This window comes from Periophthalmus magnuspinnatus, chromosome 6 (assembly GCF_009829125.3).
Source record: "Periophthalmus magnuspinnatus isolate fPerMag1 chromosome 6, fPerMag1.2.pri, whole genome shotgun sequence".
NCBI classification, from domain to species: domain Eukaryota; kingdom Metazoa; phylum Chordata; class Actinopteri; order Gobiiformes; family Gobiidae; genus Periophthalmus; species Periophthalmus magnuspinnatus.
The window spans coordinates 16,989,455-17,012,690 of record NC_047131.1 but is presented as its reverse complement, the minus strand read 5'-3'; the positions used below and the strand labels follow the sequence as shown (position 1 = coordinate 17,012,690).

Below are 23,236 nucleotides of genomic sequence, written 5' to 3'. Positions count from 1 at the left end.
GAGTACTTGCAGCACCACTGTCTATTACATTAATGTGAATATGATTTATCAGAACAAGAACAAACATGCCAGACACCTGAAGAGCACATTAAAGGCTGAAGTGTGATTGCTATTATCAGTGTGTCATCTGATCTGAGTAACCTCCTAAAGCAGAAAACCTGTTCTGCAGCCTATCATTGTCTATTGTGCTTTACCATCATATTGTTATAGAGTTGTATCAACAAACAAGTGCAGTGGTGAAGCCAGAAATCAAATATGAATTTTAAAAATTCATAATAACTTATCTAAAGTGATATTTGTACATGGTATGCTGTGGTTTTTGATGGTATGAACTATTAAGATGGTGTGATGGATGGTTTGAAGATATACAGTAGATCTACACTAACTATAGTAAAACTTAAGTAAAAGTATCTTATAGCTCTATAACTGCAGTTGGTTATACCAGATGTTACAGTGACCCATGGGATAAACCCTGGGGGTGTTTGTACATGGTTGGGTTCACAGTTAAAGTTCAACAGAAGTTAACAGCCAGTGCCTGAGCAGAGATGTTTGCTTGGAATCTAAAGAACAAACTCAAACACAGGCTGAATAAGTCTATGTGCTTAGGTTTTGGGCTCTGAACAGGGATAATTAAGTGAATGCACACTCTATAGTGAGACTATACAAATAAGTGTTTGGGCAATGGAGATATCTTTGGAGACTTCAGAAATAACAGAAAGAAAAAATATTGATAGCTTGATTACTGAAACTTGACACTGTTAATTAAGATTTGCTTTATGTGAACAGTTTATTTATTAAAAGCCCCATATTACTCTATTTTTTTAATCTATGTTATATGCTGTTTCCTCATCATAAACATACTCAGAGTTGTGTTTTGTTTCATTCCATTCACATGAGTAACACACAAATTCTGCATATTTAGGCTGTGTTCTTCTCTCAAACTGAAAACATGAGAGAACCCTCATGTGATACCTCCATCCACAGGTCACTAAAAGTAAATCTGGACCTGTGGATGGTTCTCAATATGACATTAGAAAAGTTGACATTGTTTACACTAAAGATAAGCCTAAACTCTTTTCCTGACCTTAACCATTGCAGACACGTGCCTAATCTTAATCAGAGACAGGGTCTACATCAACACGTTCACGAACAAACTATATCTAATATGTCAATGCTATTTATGACCTTGTATATGCAGGTCTATGCTGACAGTTAAATATCTGTTTTTTGTTTGTCTTCACTCTAAAGAATCTGAAATGAGCTTTATCACCTTTAATGACCTTGAATGAACTAAGGCAACAAGTGATAGAAAGTGTAAATTAAACAGTTTATAAAGTAAAATAATGAAAAATGGTGAGGGACATGTAGATGGAGGCCCATGCTGGTGAAGGTCTGCAGGGTAGGGTCTTCTGGGTGGAGGTCTGCAGCCAGACTCTCTTGGAAAACACTCCACTTACTTGTGATGTCATGTGGTAATACAGGAAGTGCTCCACTGTTTTTAAAATCCCATACACCTTTACTAGAATCATTTGGATGACTTCAGTCTTGAAATTTCTGAGCTCAATTGAACTGAGGGTAAAAAGTAGCGGTTAACTTGAAAACTACCACATCATGTCATAATAAGGAGCATTCTGAGCTTTGGAGATGTAGATAGCCAAATAATGCAGGGTTATTCAAACACGTGTAAATGCAACAAAACAAACATTTTAACATGACTGGCTTGCAAGAGTCAATTTTGTGTAATATAGGACCTTTAAACTAGTTAACAAGTTAATTCTGTCCATCTCCTAATTTAACTTTATAACAGTCAGCTAAAAAACTAGAGATTACACTTTGTTTGGAACAAACTTTAGCATTATAAGGGCATTTCATGTTGCTATATATATATATATAACTTTAGTGCTCATGCCATTTAATTTAGTGAAGACAAAACAATGCACAGGCTCTTGATAAAAATAACCCATAATTTTATTAACATTTAAGTTGTACATAAACATGTTTGTATAAAACACACATATTTACAGATAACTTCCACCAAAACCAGGAAGCGGTTACATCGGCAGCTGTCGATTGGCACTTGGCTTTCAACCAGGAGCAAAGCTTAAAGTATATAAGAAACATACATAGTCATAGTTTTGTGGCAGTTAAAATCTATTAATAAAATAAAATACAGTAGTAGTTTTCCATGTGACATTTGTTTGGAAAATTGCATTACCAAAGTCAAAATACAGCATTGTTTTTCAACAGTGTTGGATTGTAGTAGCCTATTTTAACAAAATGGATTTACCACATGCATTTTTAGAGGCTATTACATAATGTTAAACTACAGATAATGTAATGATACAACTTATAACAATCTTTGGTAACTACATCAGCATTGACACAACACAGTCAAGTTCAAAAACAAAACTGTGAGAAGAAAAAAGTGAAAAAAAAAAGACATTTTAACTAGGGCTGCAAAAAAAAAAAAAAAAAAAAAAAATTGTGATTTTTCTGTGTTGTGATTAGATCTGCAATTTGTTTAAGTACGATTCTGTTCATAGTGCCATAGTGCACTTTGTAAACAGCTCCAGGAGCATTAACATTTGAGAGAAGACTGATATGAACTGATTTTGTAGCAGTACTAACTAGTAATGAGTATTAGTTACCACATAGGAGGGTTAGCCTCCAAGATGCCTTTGAAGTGTTAATATTGGAATTTTTCAAAAAGTTAATGGAAAAAAATGTATGGAAATTTGACTTTCGGAACTGGAAGTGGGCGGGACTGTTGAGCTCCATTGGATTTCAATCAACGCAGGATCCAAATATACAGCTTTCACTTTCAAATGTGTAAAATATTGATTGGTTCAGACTCTTCACACAGTAGGTCTCCATGTAAACCAGCCAGTATACCCTTTTTGCTAGTTACAAGCCTGGAAAAAGTTCCACAGAATGGCATTACACTTACCTGCCTTGCAATTATTAGTCGTACTGTTCATATAAAGAAAATTGCATTCTTACTGTGAGTGGGATCGCCTCTTCACAGATCTGACTAACTTTGCTTGGTTGTGCCCCCTGCTCATCTCCATGGAAATAAATAATGCCATGCTGTGGAATATTCAAGGTAAGGCAGGCAATAATATACACCAAGAGAAGCAGTTAGTGGAAAAGTTACATAGTGGACCTTTGATATGTAGGCAATGAATGTAAAGCTCTAGTATCTCTGCTCCTGGTTGAAGAATTGGAAATGCGTAAACCCAAGGCAAAAACTTTAGCAGCATCCATTATTCCTCCACAATTTGGAGTCTGGGAATGTGTCCATTTTACTCCCACTTGTACAACTTGAGCATCTTCTCCGTGAGTGATGCCAAAAAGTGTTCCCCGTTCACAGAGAAAGGGCTAATGTCCAGCACGGGGAGGTCGGCCGGGAGCTTCTGTAGCAAAACGCCACTGCCAGCATCCCACACCTGAAGGAGAGGGGAGGGACAGTTCAAAAGATTACACACACTGTGGTTAAGTTTGCTATGAGGAACATATGAATGGTACTGACTGATACTTTTATGGACTATACTCTATATTTTTGTAGAGTGCATGTGTCAGATAGCGGGGTTAGAAGCACAGAAAGTTTAGTTCATTGGAGTTATTGCAATAATTAAAAAGGGGATAATGTTCTGACTAACAAAATTGATCTACAACTCTGCTGGGGTTTTTTTGTTGGTTTTTTTTACTATACTTTGTTATACTATGTTGTTTCTTTATTTGTATTCAAGTAATTTTACAAGAAAAAAAAAGACTACAATACAAGCAGTAAAAGTAAACAAAAACAAATACAAAGTCAGTTGTTGCCTGTAAACATGAGAAAAGTACTCCATTTATCCAAGAGAGCATCACCCTTCTGTTTCTGAAGCCTCAAGATGAAAATTAAACAGAACAGAATTTTTACAATGGCTAGGCACAGATTTTTAGGTGGATCTTTAGTAAACCAACGCTTACTAATAGTATTTTTACTTGTAGCCATAAAGATTAAAAAGTTACTTATCATCTTTAGTCAAATTTTTATCCAGATTACCAAAAAAAAAAAACCACAAAACAAATGTAAATGCAACATCAATGCAGAGACCACACTCACAGCAGCATTCTGGTGGTTGTCCACTTTGTTATAAAATATCTGACAGTTTTTCCAGGAGAAATCTTTTCACATTTGTGAATACATAGTAGTAAATTGTGTATCAATTATTATTTCCCACTCTTCAGACAATATTACAACTCCCAGTTCCTGTTCCATTTTCGCCTTAATACACAATGTAGAGTTGACCCTTAATTTTGTTATACGCCAGTACAGTCCAAATAATTTTTCCAAGCAGTTTTGAGTTGTATGATTGATAAACCCTTACTACCACACAGAACTGCTTGTGAGATAATGCCGTGAATGATAATGTAAGTGAATAAAGGAGGGCAAGGAGGTGGTGAAGTGAAAAGTAGCCAGCAGACAAAGAGGGGTTGAATCACTCCACTCCAGTCTTATCAGGCAACGGAAGTGGAGTATGAGATGTTATCTGCACTACCATGCCTGCACCTTAAGATAGAGGACCTTGGTAGTGTTCATGTAGAGTTGAGGGATGCGTTGAGGGATTTTCGGCAAGATTAAAGGTAGTTTGAGCTATGCCCGTACAATCAATTACATTTGAATCGTCACTGTCATTTCTAATTGTTAATGTTATGCTTGGGTCATTTTAATGGAGAGGTCTACAGCCAATCCTCTTTCAATAAAAGCATGTGGTTTCTAGGAAGAAATTTGACTATGTTATGTTAAATGACAATATTTAACTCTGTATTGTTTATGTTCAGGAAATTTATATTGACAGCAATTTTTATTTATTTTTTTGTCATATAAGCGTAGCGTAGTTTGAGCTATAACAATCTGCATCAAACACACTGCTGTAGCGAAATAGTAGATTAAATCAAAATTGATGGAGACTGAAGAGCAAAAGAGGGTTTGTGTGTTAAAAGTTACATTTGCAGAAAAGAGTGGGATACAAGTCAGTGAAGTGACCAGCAATATAGAATCAGTGGAAGGGCTCAAAGATTAATCGTAATTTAACCAAAATTTTACTTGTTGCAAATGGCCAATTACAAACTACTACAATTATTTCAACAATAAAATTCAAACCACAAAATATCTTATTTTGTATAAAACCCCCATGCCATTTAGACCTCAATAATTATATGTGACTGTCTTGTATATGTCTTTAAGCTGTTCAGTCTTTGGTTCAAATAGGAGATACTGAGTTTGTTCAAATGTGCACAGAGCTAAATTTGGAATTTAAAAACACAAATCTGCAACTGCAATACTACTCATCATGATTGCAGTATGATTTTTTTTTTTTCTCCAAAACTGGTTAGCTTCTGAGAGAGGGGCACTGAAGAAAATGTAGGTGCTAAGATGATGTTGACAAAGATGGGATGTATTGGTAGATCAGTATAGAGGTGGGCAGATTTTAGAAATGATAATATTGTGAAAATTGAAGATATGCAAAACTGGATCATCAAGTATATCCTTTGCAAAAGAAATTATTGCAAAAAGTTTATTTAAAATAAAATTATATTTCTGTACATTTGTGAGTAATTTTATAGTAATTTCACATTTGCATGATTTATGAATGTCAAATAATACATTTAAAAGACATGTTCAACACACTTTTGATGGACTGAGAGAATATTAATTGAATACTGTTAGTGGTAGATTTTTATATACATACATACATACATACATACATCGATTTGTGTCAATTTCACCCACCATTACATCAGAGATAGTTATGTTAGATGGACATGTACACAGCGGAGATTTATGTATAGGAGAACACTAGGACAGTAAACAAAAGGCTTAAAAGGAAGACCCGAAAACAATTTATGGACATAGTGAGAGGGGACACTTTGTGTGAGAAAAGAGGATAGTGTGTGGTTAAATGTCCCTTACCATAGTTGAGTTGGAAGCCTCATCTCCAGCACAGACTAAAGTCCCTGATGCCTCTGGACTCCTGAAGACAGAGTTCTTAGTGAGAAGTTTACAGGATGTCCCGGCATAGAAGGTCTGGACTGGGGTGCAAGAGCACGCTGGAGCATCACTGGAGTCCTGCTGTGGCGTTCGGTTTAGAGCCATAAGGACGCAGCGGAGGGAGGGGTTAGTGCGGCCTGAGGAACACATAAAAAAGGAAGGTTAAGTTTTATAAGAGAAATCAAACATGCCAATTGCTATCATGCTACTAACTGACTGACTAACTAACAATTGCTATCATGCTACTAAATTTTAATCATGTTATAACATTGTTCCTTCATCTAAAACATACCCTGAGTTGTCTTTAGCTTCATTTACCCTTGTTTGATAAATCCAGTTTACCAAGTCCACTCCCTCTCAGCGCTCGTAAACTGAATTTTCCAGATTTGTGATGTCATAGTTAAAAGTCCAGAGGTCACCTGTGCCATTTTTGAGCCCATAAATTACTAGACTTGCTCAGAGAATTTCCATATTACAACAACATGCTTACAGTAGGATGTCAAGGGCATGGTAGGTTTTGTTTTTCTCCTCACAGTAATTCCCTCTACCGCCAGTAGATGGGAGTGCCAATCCCATTCCTGATGAGGGAATGCCTGACAAAGTATGCAATCATGAGATATTTTCTAAGTCTGAAATGCCACAGCAGAGGTACTCGGGAGAATGTTTAAAGGACAATAACAAAATACTGAATATGTCCTTTAAAATCAAAACTAAAAAAACAAAAATGTAACATGTCTGTGTGTTAATGCTTAATATATTCCACAGTATAGCATTAAAATGTATATCTTGCAATTATTACAGGTGTTTCACAGCAAATCTATCCATGCAGATAAGTTAATGACATACTGTGGAATATTCCAGGAAATTAGATCTTCATGAAAACAAGCAGATGGCCCTACACCACAAAAGTTATACATTACACCTTTAAACAGTATTAAACAGTGAAGTGTAATTTCAGATTACCAGGTATGCACAAATTTCTCTTCCTTTTGACTAGACAATGGATTGGAGGGGAGAGGCCACATGCGTCACACACAGGTCTTTGGTCCGCTTGTCTAACTAGCTAGTTCCTGCTACATTTTATTTGAAAACAGAAGGGTCTGGAATCTCAGCATAGAGTGTGAAAAACCTCCCTCCTTACTTGGGATGGTCCAATCACAGCCGTTAATGTGTCTCTCAAATACGGAAGACATCTCTTCCATCTGAAACCGTTTGGTGCTTCTATTGTTGATTCTGCAGAAATCCAGAATTCTTGGTCCTCTATTGTTTTTTCTCTTGTAAACCGCCATATTTTTTACGCTAAGGGATCATGCATCTCTGATTGGTTATTCTGACTGGTTATTGTCTATCCTGCCCACTGAAATTGGGGGGACAGGATACGGTTCCAGACCATCTTGTCTTTGCCTGGGGAGCCAGAACCACACGCTCAAGACTGCAATCGATCCACAATGGGTGTCAAACAGGACGGCATAAAAAGGACAAAGCGTGGATTGCCACTTTAAAAGAGCAGTTGTTGGAAAGAAAAAAAAAATCAGCCAAAATGGGAAATGCAAAAAACGGGTTTAAAAAAAAATTAATTGTTTAAAAATATATTGCTGATGACTAAAAATAAAATGGATTTACAATCCTAGTGTTGTCTTCTGGGGGGATAATATGTTCACAAGACCAGATATTTGAATGTTGGGATGGATAATGCACCTATAATGCATTGCCCCCAAATACACCAGGTACAGTCAATTCATTTTTCTCTTGTTCATTCTTCAGTGTTTCAAAAATACACAACTTGAAATATTCAGTGCATTCAGAGCACATGAATGAAGCACATCAATAAGCAATACATTGGTTATGCAATCTTTGTTTTATTTATTTTTTTATTAAATTACATTTTTAATCACATTTCAAAGAAAACATTCTTTTCATCAAAATGTTACTAAATGCACATTGTTGTCAAATTTTGGGCCAAATGAAAAGGTTGTGGACAGTTTTCAGCAAGTTATTCAAACAAATATACAAATTTTAAAGGAAGCATTCTTTCCATCAAAATGGGTGTAAATGCACACATTTGTCAAATTGGGCCTACTGAGAAGTGAAAGCCCTTCTTACTCTGGAGAAGAAGCGTAACAGGGTGGACTTGAGATTATTGAGATGGATCACAGTGGCTACTTCAAAAGCTGAGGTGTCTGGTGCATGAGCAGCCCTCAGGAGGGCCCCAGCAGAGCCATACTCCACTAAGATGTTTGGCTGCTCTTTTGCTAATTTTCTGCAAGTCTTCAAAGCTGATATCTCCATCAACAAAGAGATGCTCTTTAATCTTTTTATGCAGCCTGACAGCCATTAGACCACGGTGATACCAATTGGTGCATCTAGTCATTTTAAAGATTTTTTTGACACAAGCGTCTGTAAGGGTGAAGGACAATCTATGTCCACAGTGTGGCTGAGGTGCATTGTTGGTCTCTGTTGTGGTTGTTAAAACAGTGGTCAGTTCAGTTTTTTCTTTATGCGGGGCATCTTCAGTTGGATTCACTACCCTATTCTCCTCTGACTCATGTGTAGTTTCACATGGTACTGGTGTAGTGCTGGTCTGGGGTTCTATGGCCTGAGCCTGACGAAGGCTGCAGACCTCAAGCACTTCTTGGTAAGTGGTGGCTGGATTTGATTCACACCAGCCTATGATGCCATCACTTTCTCTTATGACTCCAATGAAGGCCAACTGGGACAGGATTTCCACAGGCAGCACCCTCTAGGTTCACCAATGCAGGTTGGACCTCCTCCTGGGGATCTGCATTTGCATTGTTCTGCAATATTGCGTCTTGGGTAGTCTCAGAGGACAGTTGTTCAAGCTACTGCAGGTGACTATTCCTGTACATTTTCTTGTGGAAATTCAGATACAATTTCCTGACGCTCTGGGGACATTTCAGCATTTTTCAACGACAACTTGACCTCTAATTTGGACACCGTGGGAAATTTCTGAGCCACATTCTCCTGTAATCTCCAGTAAGTCACTTTGGACTGTTCCTGGTGGATCATCCTCAATTGCTTCTGGTGCTGCTTCCTCAGGCAGGTTGGGCGCCGCCATGTCCTCAGGCGTTGCCACATCTTCAGGCGCCATGTGGGGCTCTGATGTTTTCTCTATCTGTCTCTCAGGTGGGGTGGCCTCATTAACCTCAGGTAGATGGGCTGGGGATGCTTCAGATGTCAACTCTGCACTACCTGAAGGTGCTTGAGCTTCACACCACTGGACTATGCCATGGTTGATCTGAATCATGCCCATTGTTACCAACATAGGAAGGACATCTGGATGTAGCAGGTGGAGCTGCAACGTTTTAGATTGTTCTTCTCGATGAACATTAGATGTGACGTCTTCGATAACTGCTTCAGATAGTTGCAGGTCCACTGTTGGAGACTGGATCTCCTCGTCAGATTGGTTCCCTTGAGGAATTGGACAAGTGTAACCCAGGTGTAAAATCCACTTACCTATAGTAACTGTGTAAATTCCCATTTTCCATATATCAGTAAACGCGCCGTATAACCTTAGCCCCCTCACGTGACCACCTCAGCCAATCACACGCTAATAGATCTTCATACAATGCAGCTGCGCTCCTCTCCGGTCAGAGCTGGGAGGAAGCGCAACAGGGCAGCTGCACAGGTACCGTGTCTCCGCTATTTTTTACAATAACTAACACCATCCGTCCTCTAAAACTACCGTTACATGTTTTAAACTCACAGGTGCCACTACTTTATCACGGACGCTGAGTAAAGACCGCGGGTTCTGACGCAAACAAGGGGATTTGGTGAGTCTGTTTGGTTGTTGAGTGCTACGAAGCATTAGCATTACATACATGCCTGTTAATATGCCACGGTGCATTACTATGTCAATATAGTCAATTTAAATTGTAATTGTATTTATACAAACAGTATTTTACATGGATTTTGTGTACACTAAACTAAAGACAGCTAATACTAAAAGCGATAGTTTTTTTTCTTTAGCTAAAAGGTAATTCTGTTTAATACAGGCCAGGTGTGCTCGGGTTGGGCACAATATTTGATGGCGAGCTAGGCGCCCTACCAAGAACTGGAACTGGTCTGGTCTGGTAGGAGGCTGTTGCAGCCTGTCCCTCCCACAGACTCAAACATTCGCATTCACAACCTTTACATATGGACTAAAAGGGAGATTTTATGGACAATTAAGCCCATATCAGTGGCAACCTCATTTTTGTTCTATTGTATGCCTCCATTTTTGGGAGATGATACCGAGTGCTGCATTATTTGTTGTATTGTGTAAACTAAACTGTGAAAGTGCACTTACTTTGCCTTACTCTAAAGGTAAAATATTGAGACTGATACAATATTTACAAAATCTGCAGAATTTCAGTGTGTTTGTGTGTTTTATGTTTTACTTGCAATACATGGTACCAACCACCAAAAGTAAATCTGTTCCAGTCTGGTTTATTACACTGCTCTCCCACCTCCCAGTGAGCCGATACTTAATTCTTCTGATTTAGCCCAACTCAATATCCAAGTCCAGAATATCAATTCACCCTCTTTCTGAGCCACATGCGCTACATGCGTGCTACACAAGCATCTTCTGTTACTTCGTCCAGACTCTCGTTACTCTCCGTAGCCTCCTCACTAAACAGATTTGGAGAAACAGGAGCGGTGTTTTCCTGGGTACCATCCAGCTGCACTTTCCAGGGAGTTGCTTGTGGCTCGTTGACAATGTAATTATAACCAAAAGAATTGAGCATTTTGACTGAAGCAGCTTTTTTTGCCTCCTTCATGGACTCGCCTCTTCCCACCACTGTTTGATCTGCTACAGTCAGTTTCATGTTATAGATCTGAGGCTCGTTCTCCCTGTCCACTTCCACCATACTATACTGGGGGGGGGGGGGTTTCCATGCCACTTTGTCATCAGTATATTCACGTACTGCATTGGGTTTTCTTTTGGGTTAAACATCGGTAGTTCTCGCCAGCAGAAACCAGGGCGTTTACCTTTTTTTCTTAACCTGCTGCAGGTCAGGGAGAATATGTTGTGCTGCCAGCTTTTTTGCAAGCATTCTGGTTGGTGCTTCTGCTTCAACAGAGAATTCTCCAACAGTTACACGAAAGGTGAAGATTGCATCGTGGAGGGGACCTTCTTTCTTCACCTCTTTAAAATCTACAGGCATGCAGTGCTTGCATGCAAGTTCATAGATTTGATTAACTTCATGTTTGTAGTTAACATCTATCTTTTTCTGTAAGGGCAAAGAATATCCTCTATAGCTCTCCATTTTAGTGTTACATCACCTTTCCTTTTAACAACAATCAATAAGCGTTTGGGAACTGGCGACACTAATTGCTGAAGCTTTGCAGGAGGAATCCTTTCCCATTCTTGCTGAATGTACAACTTCAGTTGCTCAGCAGTCCGAGGTCTCCGTTGTCGTATTTTGTGCTTTATAATGTGCCACACATTTTCAAGGGGAGACAGGTCTGGACTGCAGACAGACCAGTCTACGAAGCCACGCTGTTGTAACACGTGCAGAATGTGGCTTAGCATTGTCTTGCAGAAATAAGCAGGGACATCCCTGAAAAAGACGTTGCTTGGATGGCAGCATATGTTGCTTCAAAACCTGTATGTACCTTTCAGTATTAATGGTGCCTTCACAGATGTGCAAGTTACCCATGAGCACTAACACACCCCCAGACCATCATAGATGCTGGCTTTTGAACTTTGCGCTCATAACGATCCGAATGGTCCTTTTCCTCGTTGGCCCATAGGGCATGACATCCATTTTTTCCAAAAACAATTTGAAATGTGGACTCCTCAGACCACAGGACACTTTTCCACTTTGCGTCAGTGCATCTCAGGTGAGCTCGAGCCCAGAAAAGCTGGCGACGTTTCTGGGTGTTGTTGATTTATGTCTTTTGCTTTGCATGGTACAGTTTTAACTTGCACTTGGGAGATGTAACGACGAACTGTGTTAACTGACAATGGTTTTCTGAAGTGTTCCTAAGCCCATGTGGTAATATCCTTTACACATTCATGTCTGTTTTTAATACAGTACTGCCTAAGGGAACGAAGGTCACAGGCTTTCAATGTTGGTTTTTGGCCTTGCTGCTTATGTGCAGATATTTCTCCAGATTCTCTGAATCTTTTGATGATATTATGGACCGTAGATGATGAAATCCCTAAATTCCTTGCAATTGTACGTTGAGAAATGTTGTTCTTAGACTGTTGGACTATTTTCTCACTCAGTTGTTCACAAAGTGGTGAACCTTGCCCCATCCTTGCTTGTGAATGACTGAGCCCTTCAGGGAAGCTTCTTTAATACCCAATCATGATACTCGTCTGTTTCCAATTAACCTGTTCATCTGTGGAATGTCCAAAGAGGTGTATTTTAAGCATTCCTCAACTTTCCCATTCTTTTGTCGCCCCAGCTTTATTGGAACGTGTTGCAGGAATCAAACTGAAAATGAGTGAATATTTGCATAAAACAATACGGTTTATCAGTTTGAACATTAAATAGCATGTCTTTGAAAATTATTCAGTTCAATATAGTTTGAAAAGGATTTTTTTTTTTTTTTTAAGTTTTACACAGCGTCCCAACTTCATTGGAACTGTGATTGTAGAATGGACATTCATCAGAATTTTTTTTTAAACACATCACAATATATCACATTAAAATTGAGGGACAAACCCTTCAAATTACTTCAGCATCAGTGTACATGTACATGAGTAACCTCTGCCCTCACCTGGCCTGTATGTGATCAGACAGTGCCTGGTCTCTGACTCAACCTGGATGTCAGTGCAGCCAGATGTCTCCAAAGGTAGGATGTGGGGTCTGTAGGTAGTTTCGTTCACCTGCTCCCAAAAACAGCCCCCTTCCAGAGAACCAGCGATCAGCCCACCACAAGGGAATGAGCTGGAAGCTGCACGGGGTACGTAACACAGAGAAGCAACGGGACACCTGAGGATGAGAAACAGGGCTAAACTTTTGAAACCATGTGGATTAATCCGGTCTAAATATATTATATCACAGCTGTAAGTATTTATTAGATCAAGGTGATTGAAAGACAATCAGTACAGTGCTTTAAAATGCTGAATTGTGTAATTGACAGCAAAACTTTTTTTTTCAGTCACGTTGTTTAATGCATTGTCATTCCTCTAGTATGTGACCAGCTTAATGAAATCAATCTGCAATTTTATCATCAATGAATGGTAAAATGAAGTACTTTTAGGTTTATTTTTCATGGATCATAGATCAGATTACATTAAAAAAGATTTAATTTTGCTTCTAAGAGCACATTCGCCCCACGCCTTTGAACTGTGCCATGCTCAAGCATGATTGCGTAGGGTTTAACGGCCCACACTCACACCTGCACAACTGAACCGAACCACTCATCACATGGTGCTGTTAGTTTACATGGTCACACAGCAGTGCTATCCCTTTAGCGGAGAAAAAGTCCAGCACCATGACATATTTATTAAATAGCTTCAGAGGTTATCCGTGTGTGGGCATAGTTCGCTTGGGCTAGTGCGAGCTCACCCTAAAACTGACATCATTTTAGCTATATATTATATTGCGACCTTAATAATTATGATTTCGATTAATCTTCAGTCATCTTGACATCTCTGAGAGAAACAATAAATTTGACTAGGATAAAACGTTCACTTGTAACTTTAGACCTGAGTCAAAGTTTACATGGTACCTGGAGCGCAGCGGCTGGAGCTCCTGGATGTGTGTGCTGGTGTCTCGGGTATCGTAAACAAGCACAGAGCCGTTGATGAGGCCAGCGTACACGTAGTTACTGTTGTCAAGGCACCAACAGCAGCTCCACACCGGCCGGCCCGTGTTGTATGTCTGCACCACAGTGTTGGTCAGCAGGCTGGGGCAAGGAAAGAAAGTCAGTATATAGCAACATATGTATGTCACAAGTTTTTTGTGAGAAGAAACAATGTGTTTGTCACCATTACCAAACAGAAATATTTTCTTTAGTGGATCGGGTATCTAGACAAGGATCAAGTATGTGACCAACTTTATAACATCAAGTTTGAATTATATAGTCAAGTTAAACAGGGGCTATTTTATGTCTATAGGGTATTAACTGCTAACACGTAACATCTTTAGATCACCATGTTTTTTTTGTTATTGGTTTGAAAATGCTATATTCCGCAAAAACAACATATTAACATTTTTCACAAGTTTGCTCTCATCGCCAAGTTAGTTTTGTATCATGTTTTTGTATATTTATGGAGAATTGTCCTGTGGATGACGTAAGCTTCTGAGCTGAGCAATGGACAAAATCTTTTGGCTAACTGTAAGGAGGGTTTGAATACGGCCCAGAAGAGAAAAAAAAATAATTACTTAAATATGCATGGATGACATCTAAAAACCTTTCATGAGGAAACAATATTATAACATTAGAAAGCTTAAATAAAAAACAATTTGCATAATACCCCCTTTTCAACCAGATTTAAACGCACTTTCAATTGAGGTGTAGGAGTACAGAATACATTGAAATGATCTAAATTTGCTTTAAAATTTCTCTCAATTAACATTATTGACTAACTAATTAACTTACCATAATTGTACTGTTATTGTTTTATTTTATTATGGCCACTCATGACTTTTTCCAATCCATAAAAAGAGATACTTATTTTATTCAAACATTCAATTTATGATACCACAGCAAATGGCAAACCAGCTAACCTTCAATCTATGAGAGTATAACTTATATTTAGTGATCACATGTCAATATTAATGGCTGTTAAATCATACGTACACACACACGACAAAAAGGAACAGAATGGAGAGGAGCATTAGAACGCCAACTTGATTTGTTGTATGGTTTTTTTTGGGGGTTTTTTTGTGCAATGTAAACAAATTCATAGAAACAAAGAATTCAGAAAAATAAAAATAGCAGCCTACCTGGTGAGTTTGATGGTGTTGTCCAGAGCGGCTGACAGCAGCAGACTGTCGTTCTGTCGGTTAAAAGAGAGGCCTCTGATCTGTTTGCTATGGATAGGCACGTACTGACTCGCTTTCATGTTCACAACGCTCATCTTCTTCACCCCACAACCTGCAACAGAGAGAAATCAAATGGTTAAATCAAGTGGTTAAGTGTAATATTGTAATATAGGCTACCGTGATAATTGTAGAACATTCTGGCAAGAACAGAAGTCACAACTTCAGTGGATATACATAACATATTAGAAAAGCATGTGATCAAATTTGGACTTTATGACTGTCAAAAGGTGAACAAGTGCCCTGCACAAGATTAAATACTGAGTGTTACAAGTTTGTGCAATCAAATGAGAAAATGCTGTGCGATACATAAACTTGCCTGGAACCAGTGTGGAGTGGGGAGAGGGCTGAGAGGCCAGGAGGCAGCTCAGAGGTTCACAGTAAGCTAAAACTCGACAGCCTCCAGTCTGAGACATCAGCACAGCTTTGGAGAAACCATACTGCCCCGCTCTGGATCCATCTACTCTCTGTGAAGGACCGGGGAGCAGAGAGGAGGAGGACGAGGAAGAGGAGGCAGAGGAAATGGAGCTACGACCCGTTTGGGACATTAAAGACCTCAATTCCTGCACAACAAACAATACAGAGGTGAGAAATAAGTGGACTGTGATGGTGGGAACCTTACACCCTCTGTGTGGGAAAACAGGGCGAATACACGGACAACCACAGAAGCACAAAATATTGACTATAGGATTTATATTTTGTCAAATACAGAAACAGAGAAAAACAAAGTGGTTCAACAGCCCTAATTTGTCCATGAATGTTCCATTAATTCATACAATAGAAGCTAACCACAGTTCATGCAAAACTAGTCCTGCCGGCAGTACTTGGACACAACAACCCGTTTAACTCTCTTGAGTAACACAGACTCTAGTTTGACTCCACTTTTATTTATACAACTAATTTGCCTGAAATGTCTTAAAATAGTGAAAAAGTAATATTTCTGTAACTGAGTAAAGCAGACGGCTTTCCCCCACAAAAAAGTAATCTGTAGTTTTCACAAGTTTCTTGCGTTTACCGTAAATCGCGCACCTGAATATAGGCCACACCAGCTAAATTTTAAAAGAAAATTAATTTTATACATATAAAAGCCTCACTTGAATATAAGCCGCAGGTTTTCATGTTGTAATATTAAAATAAAACTCAAAAAAACCTCAGTGTACTGTCTTTCTGTGTAAATATCAAAGACATGCCTTTTCAAACTGTGCCTGAAAATAAGCAGTATGGCTCCAACACGCCATCAGCATAGGATGAACATATCTGCAGGTTTAGAAAATAAAACAGCACCAACACAGGCCATTTGCATTTATTTCCTCTGAAAGCTTTTGTTGTCTCTTTCCATTGACTAATTTCTTCATCGCTGCCACCTCCAACATCACACTATTGATTAATTAATGCCAAGCTTACAGTTGCTCTATTTTCTTCTTTGATGGCCAGATCCATTGCCTTTAACTTAAAAACTGTATCATATGCATTTTTTCGTGTGTTTTCCATGATGAGGGTGTGTTCATGATGAACAAAATGACAGTTCATAATCAAAACTAGTGTATTTTTCAGCGCATAATATTTCCCCACGTCGGTCTCACTTTTGGGTTTACTGTTAGAGAGTGCCCCCCGGTGCCAGTTAGTCAGTAAAAATCTATAAATTAGCCGCAACATTGGATAAGCTGCAGGGCTCAAAGCGTGGGAAAAAGCAGCGACTTACAGTCCGAAATTTATGGTAATCGTTTGTACCTGTAGTTCCTTCTGCATCTGTCCACACTGGTTGGTGACTACCTGAAGTCTGAGTTTGTCTTGAGCAGACTCCAGTTCAGCCTTTCTCCTCAGAGACTGCTCATGTTCCAGCGCTCTGGAAAGACACAAGCGCCATGTTATTAATGATATTGGTGTAAATAGTGTGGAAGTATTCAACATATGAGCTCATTATAATCAAAATCTCAAGGTACTATGTTATTACAGGATTCCTATGTTGGTAGTATATCTTTCCAATGTTCTGGACAAGTAAAGCGTATTGTACAGTGCCTATTTTTTCTATAAAGGACAAGCCTTTAGTGCCGTTATAACAACCGTATTAAAAATGATTATGATTCTGAAATTTTCTCTTGCTGGCTCCAATAAAGCTAGTGAGGCCCACGGTCTTTCATTTCTTAAACATTTTAAGCATAAAACTGCAACAAAATAATGTATTTAGGCAAAATACCATGCCTTCAATATATTTCTTTTTATAGTCCATGGTACTGTGCAAGACTGGCACCAAATGAAACACTTGTACATTCTATTGTGAACTCAGTTACAAAAAGTGAGTACCATTTAACACTAGGGCTGCAGTAGATTAAAGCCATGTCCTGCCAATTGATTAGTTGACTAAAAAGGGAGGCGTGTCAAAAGCTTCAAAACTATTATATATCTCTATGTATCTGACCCAAACTTCACTCACAAGGCTACACCTGCATGGAAGTCCATGCAAAACCAACTATTTATGCAGAAAAAAATACTAAGAAACAATGTATTTATATAAAGACAGATTAAATTTTTGAATTATGAGTTTAATCTGCCTTTTTAATACCAGAAAATACCAAATCTTCAGTCAACTCACTCACTAACTTTTATCTGCTATTGTCTCATATAAACTCTTAATCTTAAAAAATAAAAAATAAAAAAGGTCGACTAAGATTGTTTTCACACATTAGTTCGCTCTGTGAACCGACCACAGTGCACACTAGATTTATTTCCGTTTACTTTTGAGTCAGCCTTGTTCACACACACACTGTGCATTATTCACCCGAAACACATGCCATGAGTCAGGTGAGAGTCCATTAGCTGATTGTCAAACTTACGTTACGTGCTTCAAGCAGACAAAATACGCCCGCACATGCTCACTTCCCCTCTACGCAGTGGTGTGGCTAAATACACCATGAGGACTATATACCCCGGTGGCGAAGACGAAAAAGACAAACCCAGGCTTACCTGATCAAACGGACACATACTAAGTTAATCTAAATTGCCTCGTCAGACGAACGTGCAGCATCCATTCATACAATCTGATCACTTTTTTGCCCAATTACATGCACTATTACTGTCACAGCTGACTGCGTAAGTCAGCCCAAGTTTGGCCCTGTTCATACCACACTTGCTCCAGAGTGCAAGTGGAGCCACTCCAAGACCTCTTGTTTCAAGCGCTCTCGAACCTGCCGTTTACTGTTGTGAAGAATGCGAGTGTCGTGTTCTCATTGGCCCAAGTGCACCACTCTCAGAGCGAATACTCTTTTACATCGATCTAACTATAGGCAGAGTGAAAATGATCTAAAATCATCGACTTAATCAACTAAACAACTAAAGACCTATAGTCACTCACCTCTTTAAACTCTCTTGCTCAGAGTTGTCGAGTGCTCTTAGCCTTGTAACATACAGTTTCACAATGTCAGACCGCTTTGCTTTTTTGTTGCACTGAAAAAAAAAAAAAAAAAAAAGGACATTCAATTATAAAAGGAAAAGTCTATAAGATCTTCTTTTCGTGCTGCCTTACCTGTGGACATTTAGCAGCTGTACCCGCTGACTTGATCCACCTTTGTATACAGGTGAAGCCGAAGAGATGTCCACAGCGCAAGGCAGAGGGTCTATGGTCTCCAGCTGTGGTCCAGGGCTCAAAACAGATAGCGCAGGTGTCGCCCTCTCCCTCCTCCGTGTGTGGGGACAGGTCAGACACTGGAGCTACTACTGGGGCAGCCTGCACAACATTAGATTCACATGCACACAGTTTATGGCATGGTTATGAGGTCAGATTTACAGAAAGAAATTACATAAGTTAGACATAGATTTCAACATATTTATATTGAAAATTACTAGTTTTAAAGAAAGACATATTTATATAAAACCAAGAAAAGAAATTTACTATTATTTCCCTCCATTTTGAGATTATTCTTGGTTTCATGAATAAAGTAAATCATAGGTGTGCTGTAGTATTTTCCACTGCTGGTTAAGTATTCCATTGCACTGATAGGCAATTGAAATTTCAACAATAGGATATACAGTTTCAAGCAAATGAACATGGTACATAGTAGACATTATGCATTTTTATCTCCCAAATCTTCCAAATAAGCAGAAGAAAATGGATGGATGGATGGATGGATCTCCCAAATCTGAACACAAACACAGTTTGTATTGTGAAATGTAGTTATGAAGTACCTTACCTGGGGGCTTTGACTTGAATCTATCCTCTCTGTGCTTGGAGCTGAACTGGTGCCTTAAAACAGAAACATGATGAGCAATTACATATATTTTTTTTGTCCTTTTGAAAATGCCATATAGTAAAATTGATACAGTAATATTGGAATATGATTTGCCCCATCTGAGAGCAAGGCTTAAAGTGAAAAAAAAGATCTGAGCTTGAACGTCTTGAAGCTCGGCCAGAAATTATATTGATATTTTTATGGGCTTTTTAATCAGATATTTTCTATCATTGTTTAACCCTAAAATTCAGTTGGTATGAGTACAAACATTAGGGATTAGACTCATATTAATGGGCGGGTCTGAGGTCTTTCAGGAGGATGAAGTGGGACATCAGTGGAATGAGTAAGCATTAAAGCATCAAAGATAGTTTACAACACTTCACAAGAATACAGCTGCCTTGAAAACAGTGTCTTATCGAATATTTAGTGACAACACTTGCATCTCACTGTTCTCTGTGGTCATTTATCGTTTAGTTGACAGGGGCCTGTTTATGCTACTTGGTTCCAAAATTGGACTTTGAGTGCGCACAAGAGAGAAGCACAGGGTCACCCCAATACAGGCAGTGAACAAACTAGAGAAGTTGCCTTGTAGTTTTGTGTGGTAACCTCCTCGGTTGTCCATTACGAATGGTTGCTACTCTCGTGTGTCAGGAGTGATTTGTCAGTGCCAAATAACAATACCTTACACGAAAGGATTTTTGAGAATGTCTAAGAAGCAATGATGCAGGGACAGGCTTATAAACCATTTTCTTTTAACAAAGAAACAAAGAACTGACTCATAGACAATAATGTAAAAGAGATGCTAGCAAAGCTCATTGAATCCCCCACTAAAATATGCAATGACATGCAGTCTTCATTTAATATTTAGTTGTGAATATTTTGATTTGAAGCAGATACACATTATTGAAGATTGATACATGCAATAATCTATGTGTCAATCTTCAATAATGTTCATGCACAATTCATTTAATCCAAAAGCCTTGAATGCAGCTGCACTATAGATTGCCCATCATGACCCATAATTCATTGCCAAAAATTGGTTATAAAGAACAGACTTCGATCTCATTCGTAAGACACAGGGCAACAGCGTGGTCAGCATATCGTGCTTACTTAAAAGCAAATCTAAGAAATCATGTTTCATGACATTTGCATAACTGTGCTGTCTTTTTTTCCCCCAGAAGCCGTAAATCCAACATGGGGCTGCAGAACTTTAAGTTGACAGGAACATTACAGATGATTACAGAAGATTACAGATGATGTACAGATGTTTATTACAGAATCTGAAAAAAACACTATTCTACTCACTCTCCCTCCCTCAGACAAACTCACTTGTTTCTTGTGCTTCCAGCTGTGGGACTGTCCTGCTAATGTGAGGGCTGGCATGGGGGGCTGGTTGTGCTGGTTGGACAGTCTCAGAGGCAGCAGGTGAGGCAGTAGGGGCAGCTTGGTTGGTGGTGTCCTCCTCATCGTCAGAGTCACTGATTTCTGTGGTGCTGCTGGACTCTGGGTCTGCAGCGTTAGCAGCAGGAGCTCTGAGCAGGAAGTCAGGGAATCCTCTAGAGGGTGCAGCTGTTTGACTGGGGTAGTGTACTCTCAGGCCCTGTCTGTAGAGTACAGGCAGCATAGTGTCATATGAGGCAATTTTTTGGGCATGTTAGGATAAATAACTGGTAGGTATTTTGTATAACCACTACTGTCATTAGTGCACCGAGGTCATGGGAAGATAAGGACTGTGATCACAGGTGTGAGACTCATAGATATATGTCAAGACAAATACATGATACTCCAATTTATCTAATAGTAAACTGTGAACTGATTAGGACAGAAACTACTTATAGGGCACATAGTCTTTGTATGGAAATGTCAACAAAGACATAGAAGTATTGCTAAAGTATTTGATTAAGGAAATTCTCTGGACTTAATTTCTGTTTCAAGTGTATTCTTTATCTAAGCATAAACTAACGAACACAATAGGAAAGGGCTGTTTTCCTCTACAGGTAGCTATCAATCACAACAGAAACTTTAGTCTTTTAATAAGATTCAAATATTAGTAGATGCATATTTGTAATGTGAATCTTCATTTCATAATTTCAAATCTACTCTGATCACAATACCCACCTTAGTCTCCTGCGTATCTGTGGTGTAGCTCGGCCCGCAGCTCTCTGACTGAAGGCCCAGGTGGCGGGAAGTCGAGGAGGGACCTGTCTCCTCACGTTGTCCCCTTCCTCCTCTTCTTCCACCTCTGTGCTGCTCCCAGAATCTGACACCACATAGGGCTCATTTGGGTTCTGTGCCTCGGCTTGAGCTCCAGCGTTGCCCTGAACCCCCGGAGTGTCCACCTCCATTGCCTCCATCTGAAAAAGTACATTTAATTTGAGTTGTTGTTTCAAATTACTGCCACAAACTAAGCCTAAGTGAAAAAATAGCATCATTTCACTCTACCATAAGGTTTTACATAGCTGATTAACCTTATACTTGACCCACAATGCCAGATGGTGGGGATACAAATAATGTGATAAAATATAAAATCACAAAGCAGTGAGACATACACAGGACCAAGTGAAGAGTAAACAGCTATTTATCAGAAGAGTAATGTTGTCTGCATCTTCATCAGATACTGCCAGATCATAGTTTACAGTCTGGTGCAATGATAACTGACCTACTACCAGTCAGGTTTTTCCCAATTCCAACAGCCGCCTTCACGTTTGTACTTGATGCATGCTCCTAAAAGAAGTGAATACTGTATATTCATCGAGAACGCGCGTAGTGTTGACAGCGGCAGAGCAGACCAACTCCAGATCGAGGATGTTTAGGCCCTGTAGCAAAACAAAGCTCACGAAGTCAATTATGAACTGCTACAAAATGTGTACTTACTTTGCAGCAGGAGTTGCATTTGTATTTTAGGCAAGTTAATTTAGCTGCCCAGTCGTAAAATAATATTTTCTTTATAGCATAAAATCACGGATTATGTAGCTACCGAATTTGTATCAACGCTGTGTATGTAGTTGCTTCCTGATTTGTCACAAATGCTCCTCTACGCATGCGTAAAGTGAGCTGCCATCTTGAGTATGGCAACAGCACATGGGCAAACATAAATCAGATTCAAATTTTACCAAATTTTACCAAAAATCAAAGTGAAATCACAATAAGATATTTGTCTATTGTCACAATATATGCTCATCAATCCACACACAACCACTCTAATATTTTAGTTAATTAGAGGAAAAACAAACAATAAAATACAGTTAGTTGTTTAGATGTAACTAGCTAACTTTAATTGAAAACACAAAACTAGCTGCTGGCACCTACGAGTTTGTTAATCCAAGGCTAAGTATATTAAACCCGTCTGTTGTTAATCCAATCGTGTAGTGCAAACCACAGAAAGAGTGCGCATCTTAGTTAGAGGACAGACACTAGCACAGGTAGCTTAGCAACCTGCTAACTTCGCGGGTCCAAGAGGGACGCTTACCTTGGAGTAAATTGAGGTTTAACCGCTGTAGATGAGACTCTGAAAGAGATTTTTCTTCATTACCATAGTCGTACTACTGCTTAAACAAATTATAGGCAGTATCGTCTTGTAATTATGATTTAATCCTGGTCATAGGGATAGAGCGCATTATTTTACTTCGGATCGAATCTCCCGGCGCCCGTCCACTCGCCCCGCCCCATCCTGCGTAGACGTCACTGTCAAAGATCATTATCCTCCTCTACAGCACTGTTTTAATGGAAATATCGACATGACAGTGTATGTTCCCATTGTTTGAAGACGAGAGATACTGCTGTTAAAAAAAAGCCTCACACACCGTAGATTTGTAAATCTGAAAAAAATATATATAAACCCACGGACACAAGAGAATAAATACTCTTCTGTCTCATCATCAGCTGCACAGCCTCTGCTTTGTCCTCTGTACCAACAAATTTTCCATCAGATCCGTCTGTTGCGGAGCATAGAGCGGTGCAGGGGCCTCCAT

At 39.1% G+C, this 23,236-nt stretch overlaps 1 protein-coding gene across 3 annotated transcripts; it reads right to left on the bottom strand.

Annotated features, from left to right (window-relative positions):
• Positions 1-1,950: 1,950 nt before the first annotated feature.
• Positions 1,951-22,961, bottom strand: rfwd3 (ring finger and WD repeat domain 3). Of its 3 annotated transcripts, XM_055222524.1 has the most exons (14): positions 22,735-22,919; positions 21,925-22,081; positions 21,384-21,619; positions 20,595-20,869; positions 19,227-19,279; positions 18,563-18,763; positions 18,392-18,483; positions 16,771-16,885; positions 15,359-15,602; positions 14,944-15,094; positions 13,724-13,900; positions 12,767-12,981; positions 5,960-6,174; positions 1,951-3,446 (listed from the first exon to the last, which is right to left on the bottom strand). In XM_055222524.1, exons 3-14 carry the CDS (start codon positions 21,617-21,619, stop codon positions 3,303-3,305), a joined length of 2,118 nt encoding a protein of 705 aa, XP_055078499.1. In that variant the 5' UTR covers positions 21,925-22,081; positions 22,735-22,919; the 3' UTR covers positions 1,951-3,302. The 3 variants fall into 3 exon arrangements, with proteins under 3 accessions (XP_055078499.1, XP_055078500.1, XP_055078501.1); XM_055222525.1 differs by lacking the exon at positions 21,925-22,081 and having other exon boundaries at positions 22,735-22,961; XM_055222526.1 differs by lacking the exons at positions 21,925-22,081; positions 22,735-22,919 and adding an exon at positions 22,140-22,287.
• Between the last annotated feature and the right edge of the window lie 275 nt (positions 22,962-23,236).